This window comes from Nanorana parkeri, unplaced genomic scaffold (assembly GCF_000935625.1).
Source record: "Nanorana parkeri isolate BGI_ZX_2015 unplaced genomic scaffold, ASM93562v1 scaffold12, whole genome shotgun sequence".
In the NCBI taxonomy this organism is placed as follows: domain Eukaryota; kingdom Metazoa; phylum Chordata; class Amphibia; order Anura; family Dicroglossidae; genus Nanorana; species Nanorana parkeri.
Window position 1 is genome coordinate 4079279 of NW_017306280.1, and position 20810 is coordinate 4100088.

The following is a 20810-nucleotide window of genomic DNA, read 5'->3' on the forward strand; positions in this document are numbered from 1 at the left end:
TTTTTGTATTAAAATAGGCTGCACTGTTCCCTCCCTTCTCATTCCTGACCCTGACATCACCAGGGCATCAGACTAACACCTGTGAAGGAGGTACACAAGCAGTGTTTTATCCAACTGTGCCAAATATCTAACTCATAATTGTGACCGTTAGGAGTTCTATTAAACATAGCCTCAGAAACCAAAGTGACCGCCAAGCAAATCTGGGAAACAGATACCGAATGCTGAAAGGATCAAGAAGCACTAACTGCTCTAGTGGAATGTGCTTTGAAAAGAAAGAGTGGAACCATGTCCTGTTAACTGTAGGCTCGAAAGATGAGATTGAGATGAGGCAGGGGGTCCAGGCAAGGACCTTCAGAGATTCGACTTGGGGACTGGAGCAATAGCATGCTGGGGTCCAGATAAGAAGAGCACTGGCTTACATCAATGCAGTAAGGGAACTATAAAGGTGGGATCTGCTTACCTGTCCTATAATTGATATAAATGAAATAGTTTAACTTTCAATGAACCAGTCAGTTCCAAAGTGTCACTGTAACGTGCTATAAGATGACAAAGTTCCCATTATTTAGGATATCAGTGGAAACTGAAAACTAACTTATTAAAAACAAATCATCCAACAGTTGGCAATAAAATATGTGTATTTCTATATACAAATTAATAACCCCTCAAAAAACAAAACATCAAAAACTCCACACACACCTAGAATACCAAGAGGGTCTCAAATACTTTGTAAAAAGTCCTCCAATGTGGAGATATACATGCACCAACTCTATATGGCTATCACTCTTGTGAACATCATGATATTACAGCTCCAATGTAGCGGACACAGGTGGATGATGAATATGAAGTCTCAGGAGGTATGAATCAAAGCAGGCCTTCTTTGAGGAGTAGATACAACAGAGCTGGCATGCCATCCAGTAATCGCTTTGTTTATCAAAAGGGTCCTTAAAGATATTTATACTTTAGGTACAGAAGAGAAAGTTGACGATAACCTTATGATAGAGGAAAGAGTGGCCCTTAAGGAATTATGTAATAGGGAACTTGTTATAAAACTGGCAGACAAGGGAGGGGATGAAGGCAAAGATTATGAGGATATAGTCTATAGCAGTGGTTCTCAACTCGTGGGTCGCGACCCAAAAGTGGGTCACGACACCCTCTGCAGTGGGTCGCGGCGTCATGTCTGCATAGACCGGCCCATCTGCATTAGAAAGAACTAGAGGGGGAATTTGTGGTTCAGCCTGTGGAACCTCTATAATGTCAAACTGTCCCCTCTCTCCCGGCCTCTCCGATAAAGTGGTATGGCCCGGGGAGAGAGGGGACTATTTCTTCATACTCAAAAACCAAGAGTGGTACAAACCTAGTCGGTACTGGCTGAGGGAGCCTCACGGAGAAAGTCAGCATTTATGTAGACGAGGTGTTGAAGTGTTACCTACTTATGCGAGGGATAACCCCCATATTGTTAGTATACTGGATCAAGTACAGGTTTCCGAACAGACTCTTTGTGAGGCTGAACGTGGAAGCATTTTACTTGTCCATCCCCGCACACCAAGGGAGTCAACACAGTGAAATATTTTGTGGACGAATTGGGCTTTGGGGAACAGGAACACAACATATTTGTCTCATCTCTCCTGCACTTCATTCTAATTAACAATGCTTTCTTATTCAACGGCGACCACTAACTCCAGATATAGGGATCGGCGATGGGTTCCACTTGTGCCCCATCATACGCAAACCTGTTTTTGGGGGGTGGAAGCGCAAAGTGTTTGGTAGAGAGGATTACCTAATGTACATGTACCACATGCTATCGTGGCACAGGAACATTGACAATATCGTAATAATATGGTGCGGCACAGTCAAGATGTTGGATAGTTTTGTTAAGGTACTGAATGACAATGCATGGAATTTAAAATTTACATGCACACACAATGTTAAATGTCTTCCCTTTTAGGAAATACACAAAGAAAAAAATGGAATCCAGATCTTTCCCCTCCCAGTGGGGATACCCTTTAAAAGGGGTCTCTAGGGACAGATTTCAACTGGCAAATAAATCATAGCCCTGGAAATGTATAACACCCTCCTACTAACTCATTGTGTTGTACCACATGCCTAAGTAGGCGCCTTTACCTGGCCAGCCCCAGGTATGGTCCCCCAAGACTCAAGGAGTCAACCAATCCAGAAGCTGCAAAGCAAGTCGCAATGGCTATGCAGCAGCAGAGAATCATGCTAGAAGAAGCTTCTTGAGAGAAAAAGAAAAGTAACTTTGCTACTCCCGGAGCAAAAAGACCATGTCCATTCACCTAAGGACACTAGAAAAAAACAAAACAGGCTTGCTTGGCGTGAGAGGGGTTATAGAGGGCTTTCCTTAAAGATTTGTTTGACTGTCAAAACGTCTGAAAGCAGCTGCATAGCCCAATGATTTCCGGATATTGGGTTAGGCTAACTTTTGATAGAGCATATGGCTTGTCGTGTAATATGCAGGAAAACATCTTGCCAAGTGGTAGGGGAAATCTTCAAAAAAGCCTGACATTTGTACCCCTCCGTCTCCACTTCCTACATCACAAATCATTTATTACCTTGGAGTGTAAATGAAGCTGTGTGTAAAGCTTTGTGGTACTGCAGATGTTTTTTTTACATTACTTTATTGTGCATGAATGAAAACAAAAAATCTGTAGTGGTTGTGTTTGGGGACAGCCCTCAACATCACACAAGGAAGTGTTCTCAGATCAAAATTTTTCAGAGTGCAGTGAACTACAGCAGTAACAGGGTGCAAAACTGAAGAACCTAAAGAGGAAATCACCTTTAAAATCACAAAAGGCGCCTTTAGAAATGTTTAGTTATGGCAATCTACAGACCCATACTTCTAGATAATTGCAGCTTTTTATTCATTGGATTTTTTTCCCCTCCCCATTCTTCTCACAGTGGCAATTTTTACTAAGGGCAGATTAATCCATCTCCCTTTACTTCCTGGAACTCTGCAAACTGTAACATGTAACTGGAAAATGTGACATCAACTCAGGGGAAAAATATGCCTTTCCTCGAGATCTTGTGAGATTTTGCCATTTACAGATATTTCCCCGCAGTGGCACTGTGATGTAGCCTTCTTAGGATGCATTGCTTAGGCATGGGTGACATCACTAATACCAGGAAGTGGTAAAACTATAGTAAGTAAAAATGTTTGTCTAATGAATGTAAGTTTTTCATATCAGCATGCGGAGCTGCATGCTAGGAGTGATTTTTAGCCAAAGGGGGAAATGTCCGCATTTAACAAGCAAACTGAGTTCTCAGTATTTCAAGGATTCATTTTCAGTTCAACTGAAAAGTAATGTCAGCAGTCTCAAAAACAAACATGTTTTCATAATAAAATGCTAGGCAAGTCTTAGCTGCAACCCCAGGTAGATCATTTACCATATTTCACATCCGGTACAGTGATGGAGCTCTCAGCAATGTTCGTTGATAAAATTATCTGTCAATACAAGCAAAAGCAGGAAGCAGATATGAACCACTTCTACTATATCTCTAAACATACATGCAATTATACATGTGGAATTAAACATTACATATAAAAAGAAAAAAAACACATACTAAAAAGCACATAAAAAGGAACTCCTATATGACATCAAAGTTCAAGAAGGGAAAGAAAACAGTGAATTGTCTGAAAGACAAAAAAGGAACAAGTGGTGCAAGCACCTGCACCAATTTTCAATGTCCCCTTTTTTTTTCCAATCAAATGCCATGCCACTCTGAACAGGCAAAGCAAACACTTCCAAGTAAAGTTGGAGCGTGCCCACTTCCATACAGAGCTATTAGCTCATCTCTATGATCGAGAACCCCTGCTACTACTGGCATGCCTCAGTTTTGTGCTAAAGCAATAGCAAAGCCTGATCATAAACAGGTGTGGGACCAGTGTTCCTCCAAGAACAGGATTTTATAGAGGTTACAAAATTTGATTTTGACTTTCCAGTGAAATCTGTTTCTTGGTGTAACGTACAGGACAAAGGCAGATTCATAAACTAAGGGTAAAACGCAGATATCATCAGGAAACTAGACACTGGTTAGAGCTATAAGGACTCTCATATAGCTGTAAAAAAAAAAAAATCAGTCAGTCAAGGCAACTGGACTTGCTGTATTTTTCTTGAAGACGTTTCACTGGACATCCGACCAGCTTTCTCAATTCAGAATGACTTGTACAACAAATTCTCTAGTAATAAATATGGTGAATGTCACTCCAATCCACATAATCTGTTAGTGTTGATTGCATTTGCATAATTGGAGTCTAGGAGGTGTTATTAACCTGCCCAGAGAGAGGTGGTAAAACAGCATTGTATGTGGCAGAGAATACATATAATACTGTTTTAACATCACATCTGTCCATGTATACTTGGTCTAGGCTACAAAACAGCAAGCCTCTCAGTTGAGGCGAGACACCATGAGTTCAATTTCCCCAATGAAGCGTTCCCCAATGAAGGCAAAGCTCATGAAAAACCCCAAGTCTAAGGTAGTCAGACCTAGGAATGTACACTGCAGAAATCACTGGAAAAGGCCTCTCCACCTCTCGAAGAATGTCAAATGAATAGCTATGTAGAAACCAGCTCAAGCAGCAAGCTTTAATGAAGATGATGAGATGGTATGGGGGAATCCACAAACAGAAATAGTTCGACTACTCTCAAAAGAGCTGGAGAAGATCCTCCTAGGTCACAAGCCAAAAAACTGAGGCATGCTTGGGATACTGGAGGGATGCTTTCCTACAGTTGTTCTGTTGACAGGGTATTATCCTGTGGGAAGCAGTATAACCAAACAGATTTATTGTGTCTGTCAATAGACTGTGTCCCTCTTTGACTGCAGTGGGGCTTTGTAGTATTGTCTAGTAATGGTTAAGTGTTAGGCAGATAAGGAGAACCTTTCCTCCACTCTCAACAGCCAAAAAACATTCATGCAACATAGCAAAAGCAATAGCAAAGCCTGATCATAAACAGGTGTGGGACCAGTGTTCCTCCAAGAACAGGATTTTATAGAGGTTACAAAATTTGATTTTGACTTTCCAGTGAAATCTGTTTCTTGGTGTAACGTACAGGACAAAGGCAGATTCATAAACTAAGGGTAAAACGCAGATATCATCAGGAAACTAGACACTGGTTAGAGCTATAAGGACTCTCATATAGCTGTAAAAAAAAAAAATCAGTCAGTCAAGGCAACTGGACTTGCTGTATTTTTCTTGAAGACGTTTCACTGGACATCCGACCAGCTTTCTCAATTCAGAATGACTTGTACAACAAATTCTCTAGTAATAAATATGGTGAATGTCACTCCAATCCACATAATCTGTTAGTGTTGATTGCATTTGCATAATTGGAGTCTAGGAGGTGTTATTAACCTGCCCAGAGAGAGGTGGTAAAACAGCATTGTATGTGGCAGAGAATACATATAATACTGTTTTAACATCACATCTGTCCATGTATACTTGGTCTAGGCTACAAAACAGCAAGCCTCTCAGTTGAGGCGAGACACCATGAGTTCAATTTCCCCAATGAAGCGTTCCCCAATGAAGGCAAAGCTCATGAAAAACCCCAAGTCTAAGGTAGTCAGACCTAGGAATGTACACTGCAGAAATCACTGGAAAAGGCCTCTCCACCTCTCGAAGAATGTCAAATGAATAGCTATGTAGAAACCAGCTCAAGCAGCAAGCTTTAATGAAGATGATGAGATGGTATGGGGGAATCCACAAACAGAAATAGTTCGACTACTCTCAAAAGAGCTGGAGAAGATCCTCCTAGGTCACAAGCCAAAAAACTGAGGCATGCTTGGGATACTGGAGGGATGCTTTCCTACAGTTGTTCTGTTGACAGGGTATTATCCTGTGGGAAGCAGTATAACCAAACAGATTTATTGTGTCTGTCAATAGACTGTGTCCCTCTTTGACTGCAGTGGGGCTTTGTAGTATTGTCTAGTAATGGTTAAGTGTTAGGCAGATAAGGAGAACCTTTCCTCCACTCTCAACAGCCAAAAAACATTCATGCAACATAGCCTTCACTGTGACCCATGAAAAGTTACATTTTACTCTGCTTTCCAGACGTTTTTTCTTGCCTTCCTGGCCAATAAAGCCAACTAAAAAATAAAGTGTTTCATAGCAAAGTGAGCATCAAATCAGGCAAATAACAGAGGGAAGCTTTTCTTGGCACAAGTGAGGGAAAGGTTCACGTTAAGTGAACACATTAAGCATCAGTGTAGAAGTCCGAGTTTAAATTAAAGGGACAATGTCATGTGAGAATTATGAAGACTAACATTGCTTTTTTTTTTTGAGAACACAAGTTGTAAAGCTGAAACTTTAATAAGGAATTCTGCCACTTTCTTTTCTGACCCTCATTTAGAGCATGCTTGCTCTAAAAGTACTTAAGAGACCCTGACAATTCTCTATGCTCACCATTGTTACTTTCTCTGAACCCTACGTCACAGAAGGTATTGAGACTCCTGGGAAATTTACAAGCATAAGACACTTACTAAAACTATAGCACTAAAATGGCAGCAGGAACGGGATTAAGAGGCACAGGTCACCAGAGAGATGAGATTACTACTCCTTTTGCGGGAAACTGCTCATTTCAATCTGTAAAAGTCCTGACAGGGTATATAAAATAAGGCACAGCCAGCATGTTCTTCAGAAGGCCAGCCAAGGTAGCCCACATTAGTCTATTGTGACATTGTCACTTGAAAGCCAGTATAGGGGTAATACAATTGCAGATGTCAAGTCAACCCTAAATGTATTTATGTGTGATTAGTGTGTTTAACCACTTCAAGACCAGGTGTTTAGACCCCCTTCCTGGCCAGGCCATTTTTCAGTGTTCAGCGCTGCGATACTTTGACTGACGTTTATTCCGTCATGCAACGCTGTACTGAAATGAATTTTATACCATTTTTTGGGGACAGATAGGGCGTTATTTCGGTGGTATTTAATCACCACTGGGGTTTTTATTTTTTATTATAATTAGGAAAAATTACAGAAAATTTTGAAAAAAAAAAGTTTTTTTTACATTATGTTAGGAAACATTTATTATTAACCAGTTTTTTGGTAAAATATAAAAACAACTAAAGTCCCAAATTAACTGCAGGGTTAATTACACTCAAACGCTTTAATATAAAAGCAGGTGCTCAAGAGGTACGTACTATTATAATACACGTTTTGCCCTTAAAAGCTGTTCCATTACAGTACAAATGTAAGATAACTTTAGGATTCTGGATATAAAGATTCTCTACAGTGCAACCACTGTTCAAACCATTTTAACTAGCTTTAACCATGAATTACCTTTCTGTAACCTATAACTGGAGCCATGAAAACCATGTTCTGTTCATCCAGGGTGATGCTTGAATGCAGGGGATAAACATGTAACCTGGAACCAAAGATGGCAATCACAGTTACAGCCAACATTGCTTCCATATTGCCTGCACTAAAGGTTCTAAAAATACAGCAAGACAAGATTGATCATCTGAATGTGAAGGGCATTATGTGTGCATGCTTATAGAATTGGATGGTAGCTGCAGGCAACAGAAATTTAGGGCACATAACAGACATACAACTGTCCAATGTTGTTCATATTCTACATTTGAATCAATGACAACAAACGACACTCAGTCTCAATAGGAAAAGAAAAAATAAAAAAAAATAAATCAATGTACCTTTTATGAACCATGTTTGAGAACAGCTCATGCATATAGTTGATTTCAAATATGCCTGTAAAAATACAAAACAATGTAACAGATTTTACTCATTTTATTAACACCTAAAAAAGTTTAATGGATAAATCCTCAGTAAAAAAACAAAGTACTGCGCTTAGGTCACTTTACTGCAGGAGTTGCACTGCTTCAAAAAGGAACAAAGGGCATAAAAGCGTACAGACAAAATCAATGGAGAATAGGTGGTGATATGTAGGAAAACGGCCGGACGGGAGGTTTGTAGATGTGAGTGGGCGTCTTGAAACGTGCCTTGTGCCTGGACCCGAGTGGGAAACTGTCAAAATTTCAAACAGCCAGTGATCGCTCTTTACATATAAGCGGTGCGGCGTCTGTAGAGACACCCGGTCGCTTGTATGTTGTGCCTACCGCAACGCTGAATACTGAAAAATGGCCTGGTCAGGAAGGGGGTGTACACACCCTGGTCTTCAAGTGTTTAACATCTTTCACCAGCCCCTGGCCCCCTCAAATAAAACATTGCCAAGAACACTGTAGCAGATAGAACAGTTATAATTGGGGCAGCAATGAGTGTTTTCATGATCTATGCACAGTTGTCCATTATAAACACCAAAGCTTTACAGACCTAGAAGAGATCGCATTCAGTTTAAAGAAAAGGTGTTTAAATGTACAAGACATAACCTGAGGCAAACTGTAAACCCATATACAAGCAGCTACAGATCTTGGGAATTAAAAGCCTATACAAAATGAGCTTCATCCTGTGCCCAAAAAGAATGAGAACAGCCTTGTGGAAGAATCAGAAAACAATAGATAAGGGAAAAATAGGAATAACTGCATGTTATTTAGATTATCTCTAACAAACGAGTTGTGACATTTATAAACCTTAGGCTGAGAGGCCTAGATAAATTAAATGACTGACAGGAAGGACATTCGCAAGGCACTGCGGGCTATGCATACATTTGCCAGCGCACACAGTATTGCTTTGTGGTTTGTGTGCTTCCTGCCTCAGCCAAATCATTACCCTCAACAACTTCACCTAAAAGGCTGCTCAGTGTCCTGAAAAATGTACAATTAGAGCACGATTCAACGGACTCAAACACGCCCAAAAAAACTGGTCAGGAACCTTGTTCTCTCTCTCAGGCTCTATAGCCGACTGATGAGTACAGCGAGGCAAAAATGTCAGTTTGCCACTATGACAAAGCGTTAAGTCATTTTTTTTTATCACACTATAAAAGCATGTACCACCCTCAATCAGTTCAGATTAACACAGTGAAGGGTAGTGAAAGATCTGTTAGAGGGGTAGGAAGCTGCAATTCAACTAGGAATATGTTGTGTACAGTAGAAGCAAACTGCAAGATTATATTTTTGGCCCTGTGCACACTATGGAGCTCCATTGCTGTCTGTAACCACAAGAATGTTAGCGTGAAATATTTTGCACATTAGGGGGCAAGTCTGAAAGAATATATATGCGCATTGGAGTGCTATTCTAAATCAAATGATCACACAATACACCACAGAAAATGGTAACGCGCCCATTTTACTGCAATGAAAAGTGTTAAGTCAGGTCTGGGTGTTTTTTACTTTAATGGATTCTCTGCATTTTTCTCTCACCTCTTGGGAAAACCTAAAACCCCTTCTTGTAAAAGAAAATCACTGCAGAAGTCTCGCCACTCCCAAATGTCCACGGTCCATAAACAATTTACCTGGCAAGAACACCAACACGCTGTTCGGTTCCGTGCTTAATCGGCTGGTGTTTGTTTTTTGCCTGCAGGAAATGAATAAAGCACAAGACATCTACAGGATCAAACAGCACACATTGCTACAAACCTAATATATCACATCTGCCAATCATAATTGACTAAAGAGGGTTTAAATGCAATTACTTAGCTGCATTAAGAAATCATCATCTAAGGTATATCTGTAAAAAAAAAATGTCAACTGGACCTGCTGTATTCTTCTTGAAGACGTTTCACTGAACATCCGACCAGCTTTCTCAATTCAGAATGACTTGTACAAAAAATTATAGTCTAGGATGCATAGTTGACTGTCTTCATAAGGAGTGACCTTTTTCCTTTAGATGTAGGTACACTGCTGAACCCTGACCAGAGGGTTTGGCTCTTCTATGCTGTGCCATACGCTAGTGTAACTACTGTTTTGTTTCACCGATATACAATTCTGAGCACTGCATACACAATGTTGTTCATCTTGTGGTGTGGCATTGGGTCTTTTGGGTGAACCAGTTGTTGCCTCAGTGTATTGCTGGGTTTAAAGCAGACAGGGATGTGATGTTTTTTTTAAAAACCCTTCTGAGTTTCTCAGACACTCCAGCTACATATGGGATGACCATATTCTTCCGTTTGTCATGCTTTTCACTCTCCCTGGTACTCTTGGCATTTTGTCCTCTCCTTCTTTCTGTTTTGATAAAGGCCCTGTCTGGATACCCGCAAGTTCTAAGGGCCCCCTGAGGTGTTTGAATTCTTTTGTCTTGGCCTCTGTTCTGGATGGAATTTTCTCTGCCCGGTGGTGTAGAGTCCTGATGACTCCCTGTTTGTGGTCTAAAGGGTGGCGGGAGTCAAATAGCAGGTACTGGTCCGTGTGTGTTGGTTTTCAGAGACCTCTATTTCCAGCCTCCTTCCCTCTTCTACTGTTACTAAACAATCCAAAAAAGCCAGTTTGTTGTTTAGCATATCTTCCCGCGTAAACTTGATATTATGATCCACTGAGTTGATATGGTCAGTGAAAGCCTTTAACTCTTGTTTTTGAATCTTAACCAAAGTGTCAATCACATATCTGAACCAATGACTGGGTGTAATTCCCTTGAAGGTGGTTAGGGCCTTGCTTTCTACTTCGTCCACGTACAGGTTCGCCACAATAGGTGAAACTGGCGATCCCATGGCACAGCCATGTTTCTGCCTATAGAACTTGTCCTTGTACTTAAAATAGGTGGTACTCAGGTAAAAGGTCCAAAAATGCACACTTGATCTGGGTTAACTTTTGTTCTGCTGCCTAGGGTGTTGTCTAGTAGCAACTGTTTTCTCACTGTTCCAATTGCCTCTGCGGTGGGTATGCAGGTGAAGAGGGATGTGACATCATAGAATACCATTGTTTCTTCTTTGCCCAATATTAGGTTCTTTATTTTGTTTGTGAAATCCTGAGAGTTCTGTATGTGGTTATGTGAATTTCCAACCAAAGGGGTGAGGACTCTGGCTTAGTATTTTGCCACGTTATAACCCAGAGAGTTTATGCTGCTGACAATTGGCCTATCCTTATGTATCTTCGGAAGTCCATATATACACTGAGGGTAGAGGCGATGATACATGGCCTGATAAGCATGATGTGGATCACTGGAGGATTTGTCCAGTGAAACGTCTTCAAGAAAAATACACCAAGTCCAGTTGCCTTGACGGATTTGTTTTTTACAGATATACCGTGACATTTGCAGGATCATTGTGGCCGTTATACTGTAATCCTTTCATTGCACCATGTATACAGCATTGTGGTTAAGGTCTAGCAGGTTCAGACAGGACGGACGGACGGACACACACACACGCCAAACAGAGCTTACACTTGCCATGCATTATTGGGTTTTCACTGCGTTTACCATGGGCTGCAAAATATAGCAACATGTCCAAACAGATTACTCAAGCTTTATCGTTACATCCTATTTTGGTGTTGGTTTTAAGTATTAAACATCCTGCAATGGAAAGAACAGTTATTTAACTAAACCCTGATTTAAGAAAAAAAAAGGGGGATGCACTGAATGCCAGTGTGCCCAGCAGACAGGGGCACGTGTATGTTATGTAACATTGAAGATGTTACATAACATCTCCCCCCCCGGCTTCACTTATTTTGAGACAGTATTGTTTAACCCTTTCGCTGCCAAGGACGTATGGCATACGGACCTACACACTGAGCTAATTTTACATTAAATTTCAGGAGTTTAAACTAACCATATTTAGGGAACAACATGAAACGCGGTCAGATCGCAACAGGTACCTCTACTTAAGGGACAGGGCGGAAGTTGCCAGCTTTATTGAACTTGAGATGGAAGAATCTGTTGACCAAATCCTACTATTCTCTCTTTCTCATGTCTCAAGTTCTTCTTCACGCATGGATTTGGCCTTTGCAAATAGTGACCTACTCAGTTATGTTGTGGACTCCTCATATCTACCTGAAGGACTTTCAGACCATTTGCCTATATGCATTAAGATGAACGCGCTACCAAAACCTAGTGCACATTGCTGGCGATTAGCGCCTGGCTGGATTTCAGAACCTATTGTAGAATCACCTCAACCCCACTTTTTGGAGTATCAATACTGAAACTGCCTCTTCTGTTCGTGTGGGATGCCTTTAAAGCAGTTACTTGAGGAGAATACATTTCAGAGATTAAGCAAGCCAAGGAGGTTCATAAATTCGATCTAGAACAGTTACACAATGAGAGAGAGAGAAAGGGATTGTGTAGTGGCTCATACCATGGCCCCTACTGCTGCTACGTTGCAGGATCCAGTGGCAGCCCTCAGGGCGTTATTACTCCGCCATCAGAGTTTAACACAATGTTACTTCCGTATGAAAGCGAAAGTTTTGTTCGGAAAAGGGATATAAAAAAGTCAAGATGTGGGCGATGCTTGTGGCGGAGCAGAAGACACAGCGTGATCCCTTGATTTTGTGGAACTTCCACAGCTTTCATCCACTGATAAAGAGTCCCCTGAGACGGAATTTTCAGAGGAGGAAATTGTTTCGAGATATTAACGCTTTTCCTAATAATAAATCTCCGGGGGGGGTATTAGCAAGGATTAGGATCTGGGATCACTACGCTACACATACCATTTCACTTATATGAATTCGTTCACCAAGACAATGCCCTACAAATATGGGGACCATTTTATCTCTTCTGGTGATGGGGGTCCTTTGCATCGTCCTCGATGCCCCTTCTTCCTATGGCCCCGATGTCCCTGGCATGGTCTCGGACGGAGTTGAGTGGGCTGGTTTGATTCAGGCCACCATCTCTTAATCCGGAAATATCGGTCCTCCTCCAGACATTAGGTGTTTGATTAGCCCCCCTGAAGAAGCTCGGTGCGAAACGCATCGGGACCCGGATATGTCAGTCTTCCAGCGAAATAAAAATTACAATCAGTAAATGAACAATTAATAATTAATGATAAATCATGTCAATAAATGGATAATCAATTAAGTTATAACCGGTTGACGATAGACATATCCTGGGCACTTGTTGCATGTTACAGCTAATTGGGGGCTTTTTATCTGTATTCTTATGAATTGTACATTGCTCATGAATTGTTTTTATTTCTTATTTTATTTAATATGTATACAATTGACATTTTTTATACAAAAAAAAATAAATAAATCTCCTGGGCCTGACGGGTTATCAGTTGAATGGTGTATAAAGTATGCTCAAAAATTGGCTCCAAAGCTTCTCGCCCTGTACTCTGATTTTTTTATTTTGATGCCTTACCTCTGTCCTTGTATGAAGCACATGTTGTGTTAATTGGCAAACCTAATAAAGACCCCCTGCGATGTGCCTCCTATAGGCCTAACTCCTTGCTTAATATGGATAGCAAAATACTAAGATGCTTGCGACTAGGCTATTTAATGTTTTGACTAAGTTGGTGTCACTTGGTGGTTGGTGATCAGACAGGTCTTATCCCACATAAGCCCACAAATATTAATCTTAGAAGAAACTATACCCCACACACAAATTATCCATGACAACCCAGGAGCTTGAGTGCTGATATCATTGGAACTAGAAAAATCCTTTCATTCTGTAGGCTGGGGGTACCTTCAGGCTGTTTTACATAAAATGAGGTTTGGACCTGTCTTTTGTCAATGCATCAGTGTCTTATACTGGCAACCAATCATAGCCCTCTTTAAAAATAGACTATCGGCGTGGCGTAATCTGCCGTTGACGCTTATTGGCAAGGATAACCTTAAAAAATGAAACTTCTCCCAGTCCTCCTCTATGTTCTCTGTAATTCCATGATAGTTCCATGAAGTACATATTCAAGAAAGTGGACAAATTGAATTTGCAATTTCTATGGAATGGGGGAGCACAAAGAATACGCTTAACAGTTCTGCAACTACCCTGGATGAAGAGGTCTGACGATCCCAAATTTTTATGAATATTTTCTGTCAGGTAGACTGGTCTTTGCCCATAGATAGCGAACCACGCAACAATTTGACTCCGCATTTTCCTTGGAAGATGCTATAGTAGGATCCTACGAGGCTCTAAACCATTTGGTTTCAATAGTCAGTTTTTAGGGCCTGGAAAATTCTTCATTTCTCAAATTCATCGAGTGACGTTACCTTTTCACCGAACACGTCCTTATGGCCGAACCCTTTTCTTGGCCATTTTGCCACTATCCTGGATATCAGCAACAACTTTACGAGATGTGAAAGTTGTAGCTGATATTGTCAATCAGGGCTATTTGCTGTCAATTGAGGAGCTTAAAAAACTCAAACCTCCTAATCATTACCTGTTTTGGTACTTTTAAACTCCGCCACGCTTTTAATTACCAATTGCCATGGTGTTGTTTGACTCTTCACTCCTTCTTAGGGAAGATAAGCTACGGAAGCCTTTATCTGCAATTTATAAGTTACTTGCCCTGAACGGCATCGAACAGCTGCAGAAGTTCCAGCAAGCTTGGATGTCGGATTGTCCTGGTCTAGATTCAGAGGACATGTGGCGGACCCCATTTGCAAATGCTAATCTCTGCACGAGATCAGTTGATGCTATATAAAAAAACTTGTTCATCTTGATTACTTGATGCCTACTAGACTTTCTGCCATGTGTACTTCCAGGGGCTGGCGGTGTCTACATGCTCCTGCCGGCCTTCTTCATATTCTTTGTAAAGAAGTGGTGGGTGTAGACAGGGCCGCCGTCAGGGGGGTACGGCTGATACTCATATGAGGGGCCTGGGCAAGTCTCCTCTAGGGATGCACCAATACCGTTTTTTCAGTTTCGAGTACCAATACTTGTACTTCCGGTAGCATGGAGACGGCTTCACAGGCAATTGGTTAAGGCGGCCTGTTCCATAGGGCACACACATGGGAGATATCCTGATCAAAGGTCTCATGATATCAAGAAGCCATTATTCTCAAACATGATAGCAAGAGTAGAGACCTGACCCTTCAAAGCGCTAAAAGCCAAAAGCTGGCCTAGCTGCAAGGAGAAGATTTGTCCAACAAAGAATTTTCTAGGTTGCAAGAAGAGACTCGCATCACTTGACGTATGCCTTTTATGCACGACAATAGAGCTTCCCAAGATTCAGAAAATGCCCACCTCTTAGAACCTGGGTTTCAAAGGCCACGTTAATAAATCAGTGACCATGAAGCAAGATGCAACATTAGAGAGAGAAGACAGAGACAGAAGATCCACATGATCTGGAAGAGCCAACTGAAAATCCACCAGGAGTTTGGTCAGGTCATAATACCAAACCTGCCCGGGTTACTCCAAAGCAATCAAGGCAATGCTCTCCATCTCAATCCTGTGAAGATGTAAAGGTAGATTTAGGCATAGATCAGGGTGTACTAATCCCATGGAGCTATCAACGCATCAACTGCTTCCGCTGGACAAGAACTGTACCTGGAGAAAAGAGAAAACTGTACCAGCCCAGTCTCTTTTTCTTAACATGGATGCCCATTTCTAGTGCCCCCCTACCTGTGACATACATTCTCAAACACCTCCAGGTTCAAGGATCACTCCTTCAGGTCTAGGCACTGCTGGTTGCCTGACAATTGTTTACACTTATAATGCAAAACAGAAGAAAAGGCTGGAACATGAAGTTTTGTTTAAGACAGGAATTGCTCTATCCATTGTGGCAGCAAGACTTCTGGTTCCTTTCTAATGGTTGAGGCCACTGATAGAGCACACTGACTATCCAAACAGAAATTTGATCGGGTCATAATGCCAAACCTACCTGGGCAAATCTAAAGCACACAATCAAGGGAATGCTCTCCATCTAAATCCTGTGACGCAAACAAGGAAGAATTTAAAGAGGTGATAAAAAGGCATAGATCAGGGTGTACTAATCCCAAATTATCAAAGTTTTCACTGCTTCCACTGGACAACTGTACCTGGAGAAAAAGAGGAAAACAAATCCAACCCGGAGGCATGCCCGGACTCAGTACCTGAAGGGTGTCCTATGGCTAAAATTACATTATTACATGCAGATCGGGAAAGAGCAACAAGGCAGAGCCCATTCAAGCGGAAGATTTAGATATAAAAGACCAGCTAAGCAGCAATATAGTATACATTTTGATGGAAGACCAACTTTGTTTGGATTGACAAGGGACATTTTTCTTCACATTCTGTCAGAGAAACACAACAGAAGTGAGGAAATCTTTACAAAGTGAGGGGATTTCCCATCCAAGAGGTCCCTCAATGGGCCAACTGGACTAACATTTTGGGTCTTTCCTCATTTACTGTCTCGTAGACAACAGATACCAAGACAAAGAGAATGAATCTCCACAGAGGGTAGACAGCAATTAATAACTGACATGTCGAATGAATGCGCAAAACCAAATAATTTTCACTCCATTGGCAAATCTCCTTTTACTTACCTTTATTGAAGTGAAATCATACAACATTTTCAAGCTCACCTTTCTTTCTCCATGTCATCAAAGAGCTGTATCAAAGTTGTTGCAATATCAAACATTTCTTTGCTAATCACTGGCTCATCAAAGGTCTGAGCTGCAGCTTCCAACTAGCAGTACAAATAAAAACAAGTATTGTTACTATTTGAAAGTGAATATCTACACTGACAGCAGCACACTCAGCAAATATAATATGAGGGGTCACCCAAGGAACCATAAAACAAAGGTTTTAGAAACTATGGGCAAACTGAATACTAGCTTTACTAAAGAGTTATCCTGGGGCAAATGCAAAGTGCTGTAGTGAAAGGGGATTTCATTTAACATTTTCAAAGCCACAATAACTGCACCCCGCAAGTACCGTTCTCCTGGCAACCGCCAAACCCAGACACATCCATCGAATCACGGAAGCGTGATTCGTCACTCCAGAGAAGCCTTCCCTAGAGTCCAGTGGCGGCGTGCTTTACGTCACTACATCCAACGCTTTGCATTGCACTTAATGTAAGGCTTCGGATGCAGCTGCTCGGCCATGGAAACCCCGGCCGTGGAGCAAGTAGTGTCAATATGGAAAACTGCAGAAAAATTTGATTTTTGATTTGCCAGTAAACATTAATGCGAGTACAGTACAGTGGCTCCTTTAAATCATAGATTCTGAGCTATACGAATCCTCCCTTAAGGTGGACACTGGCAACCAGAATTGTGGAAAGGGCCCTATAACCCCTCCCACTCACAGCAACCCTCACTTTTGCAGCAGGCAAGGAGAGGAAAATTGTCAGGACAGAGGGAAGGGTGGCCAGTGCCTTTTACTGTATGCCAAGAAGTAGATTTTAGCCAAGTCAAAAATGATATTTTCTTAACATACAGTACAGGGCACAGACTTCTTTACTCACATGTCCACAGGCAATACAAACTAATCTGTGGGAAACACCGCAAACACCAACAGGGCCACAAGAACCAACAGGAGAACTAAATCCTGAAAGTCAACTGGTGCTGAAAAGGCCAAGATGAACTGACAGACCTAGTCAAATAACAACAACTGGAAAGGGAGAAACTCTGACTTTCAAGGTATAAGCTTTAGTGATAGCATTTTAAACCACCTAGCAATGTTGAAAGGAAACAAATGGTGCCCCTTGTAGAAGCCCACAGGCAGGAGAAAAAAAGAGCCCGACTGATAGAGGCAGTAACCAAAAGGAACACACGCACCACTTTCAAACTGTGCAGCAAAATTTCTATGCCTCCAGAGCATGGCAAAGAGAACACAGGACAAAGTCCTGAATACAGTGGAATGAAGAAACCACCCAGGAGAGAAAGGAGGCCTGAGGTTGCAGAATCACCTTAGTCTGAGAAAAAAAAAAAAAAAGGGTTCTTTAAAAAGGATAAGCCTGGCAATTCCAAAACCTGTCTTGCAGACACGATAGCCATGAGGAACGTAACTTTAGATGTAAAGTCCACCAAGGGAAAGTCCAAACAGGCTCTAAAGAAGGTCTCTGGAGAGCCGAGAGGATAAGATTAAAAGAGAACCAAGGCCTATTTTTTTTTGCTATAGTTGTCTTTCGGGTCACAGGAGGACATATACCAATAACCGGTATATATGCTGAAAGCGCAGTGCAGTGCTGCAGCCAGGACTGATCCACAGCTGCCTCTGCCTCTCTAGAGAGAGGCAGCCATGCCTGCTCCCTCCCCAGTCCAATACTCCAGTTAGTGCTGGAGAGACAGATAAGGGAGGGGGGAATCCCTGTGGGGACTGGTGATTGACAGTCACCACTCTCTGCAGGGAGAAGATCGTGAAATGAGCGATCAGTGGTATGAGATCGCTCAGTTCCCGATCTATAAAGCCAACGTGTGACAGCTATAGTGGTCACACGTCGGCTCTAATTATGGGGATAAATTTCGCCCCATAAATCTCCTTTAAGATTTCACAGCGATACTGCGGAATGAATTGGGGAAGGAGAGCTACATGAGCCAGACTTTTCAGCACAGAATGAGCAGCAAGAGGTTTCTGAAAGAACTGCAATTTGACCCTTGAGTGCAACTCAAGGTCAATCGCTGGTCGAGTCCAGAAGACCAGATTGGAGGAAGATAGGTTAATGTTCCATAGAGTAGCTTCTGGGAAGGAACCCTCGTCTCTTCGCATCAAGTCCATTTGGGCCAGTTTAGTGCCACCAAGATCACCAGAAATCTCTCCATTTCGACCCTGCAGAACAGACTAGGAAGAATCCGTGTAGGAGGGGACCAAGGATCATAGCCTTAGTAGCTTAAGATGCAGCTAGGCTGAGGTGAGAATCTTTAGATAAGTTGTGGAAGTAGATTTAGCCAGAAACTAACTTTCAGTAGAGAGAGGTCATCCTTCAGCTAAGGACACCAAGAAAAAAATACCAGGAGGATTACCGGAAGCTGTCCCACATTTCTGTTAACCAGTAGCCACCCACCTAAAGATGGCTGCAGTGTATGATTAGAGGACACCATGTCCTGTACGATTAAGGAAAGCATCTTAAAAACATATTTTTTAAAATATACCTCAATCCCGAGAACATTTGCTACAGAAAAGTTGGGCATGCCTACCTTGTGTCTAGGAATATGCTTCAAATCATCAAGGTAAAACACCTCAACATCATATGGCTTTCCTTCAACATTGAAAATGGATGCTGGGACCAGGCAGTTGAGGACCGGCACAGCAAAATAATCTGCAAATTCTCTGCAGTTTATAGTAGCAGACATCAAAATTACCTGTAGAGATAAAAAAAAAAGAAAATGCAGTCTTTTTTTTTACTTATTCAATGCAATATTACTTTAGCTTACACTTGATAAAATGCAAGCAAATCACCCAACCAGTGGAGTCCAGCACAATATTGTCCACAACTACAAACTGGTATACATGGTAGCTACACCAGCGTATGGCACAGCATAGAAGAGTCAAACCCTCTGGTCAGGATTTCGGCAGTGTCCCTACATCTAAAAGCAAAAGGGTCACTCCTTTGAAGACAGTCAACTACGCATCCTAGACAGGGAGGAGGGCTGGCTTAAAAGAGGTGTGAAAGAGGCCATTTATGTAAAAATGGAGAAGCCAAGCTTGAATAGAGGGGGGGGAGGGTGAGACATCTATTGTCTGCCACATACAATGCTGTTTTAACACCTGGGCAGGTTAACACCTGGGCAGGTTAATAACACCTCCTAGATGCAAATTAAATCAACAGCTGGTTGCGACTAACAGATTATGTGGATTGGAGCAACATTCACCATATTTATTCCCATAGCATTTTTGTACATCTCATTCCAAATTGAGAAAGCTGGTTGGATGAGAAGTGAAACGTCTTCAAGAAAAATACAGCAAGTCCAGTTGCACTGACTTATTTTTTACAGATCTACTGCTTCTTGTTCACAGTACTGGAGGTGGCCTTACACCCTATTTGCTGTGCAATTCCTCTGTTTGGCATTGTTGCACTCACTCACTCTGCTTCACTCACTGTTTTTCACCCTTTGTTCTCACTGGAATAAAGACTCTGACAACCAGAAAGCACACTTGCAGCACACAGCAAATAGAACAAACAACCAGCCGTGGCACACCAGGGAGTCCGGGAGAAGTAGCAGCTTCAGCACATGGGCACAATACACCAGGCAAACACATACTTTAATAATGCTTTGAACATATGTAGTACTGCTAGGAGTGTGGTGACTACATGGTTTAACTTCCATTTCGAGCCTTAATATAGCACTCGCATTCTTCTTCCATCCAATGCAATTCCCTGTTGAACGTTTGCAAGATGGTCACTGGGTTGTAGCAAATTATGGTGGCTTGGTTGACACACAGCACATTAAAAAAAAGGAGACTAGGACAATCCTCTGATAAACATACAGCAATATTATCTTGCATATATGGCCCATTAAAAAAAATGGAAACACACATTTTGTTATTGTTAACATGAAAGCCTTTACGAAGAACTCCGGCATGTCAAACATTAACCCATGCAGCTTGGCTAATGCCAAACTGTAAGGGTGAAGTGCTTGTTCTAGTCTAGAGTTTAAAATCAAAAAAGATACTCGCCCAATCCTTGGTCCCACCTGGCTGCTGACCTAAATCACACTTACGCAAGGTCCAATCAATTGTATTGGACGCAAGGACGCCGAGTGACATACCAAAGCCCGAGTGGAGGGTTGAGAGGTGAGTGGTCACCACTGCATAACTGAGGATCAGGCGAGTGTTTATTTTAAACCCTAGACCAATAACAGCACTTAACCCTTAGCGTTTGCGTGGTAGCCCCCCTGCAAGGGTTAATGATTTCCGTGCCTGGAGTTCCTTTTAAAAAGTTGCCACACAGTTGTATGGCGTTATGCCTTCTGTGCAGCCATATTTACCTCTTGCCGTCCGCCCGTTAAGAAAAAACGGACGGACGGCTCACTCGCATCAGCGGGTTGCAGTCTCCAGACGGCATTTTTTCCTGCGCGCACGGGCAGGAAAGACCCGCTCGTTACTACAGCCGTTAACGGCTGTTTCACATACAACCAATCAGCGGCTCTATAGCCGCCGATCG

The 20810-nt window shown here is 41.9% G+C and overlaps 1 protein-coding gene across 1 annotated transcript in view; it reads right to left on the reverse strand.

Annotated features, from left to right (window-relative positions):
* TDRD9 (tudor domain containing 9) overlaps positions 1-20810 on the reverse strand; it is a 119727-nt gene that overhangs the window by 50368 nt on the left and 48549 nt on the right. The window contains exons 8-13 of the mRNA XM_018556116.1: positions 18844-19008; positions 16291-16394; positions 9378-9439; positions 7663-7717; positions 7292-7376; positions 3403-3460 (exon numbers count right to left, since the gene is read on the reverse strand). Of these exons, the coding sequence (XP_018411618.1) occupies positions 3403-3460; positions 7292-7376; positions 7663-7717; positions 9378-9439; positions 16291-16394; positions 18844-19008 (529 nt within the window). The remainder of the gene's footprint in view (positions 1-3402; positions 3461-7291; positions 7377-7662; positions 7718-9377; positions 9440-16290; positions 16395-18843; positions 19009-20810) is intronic.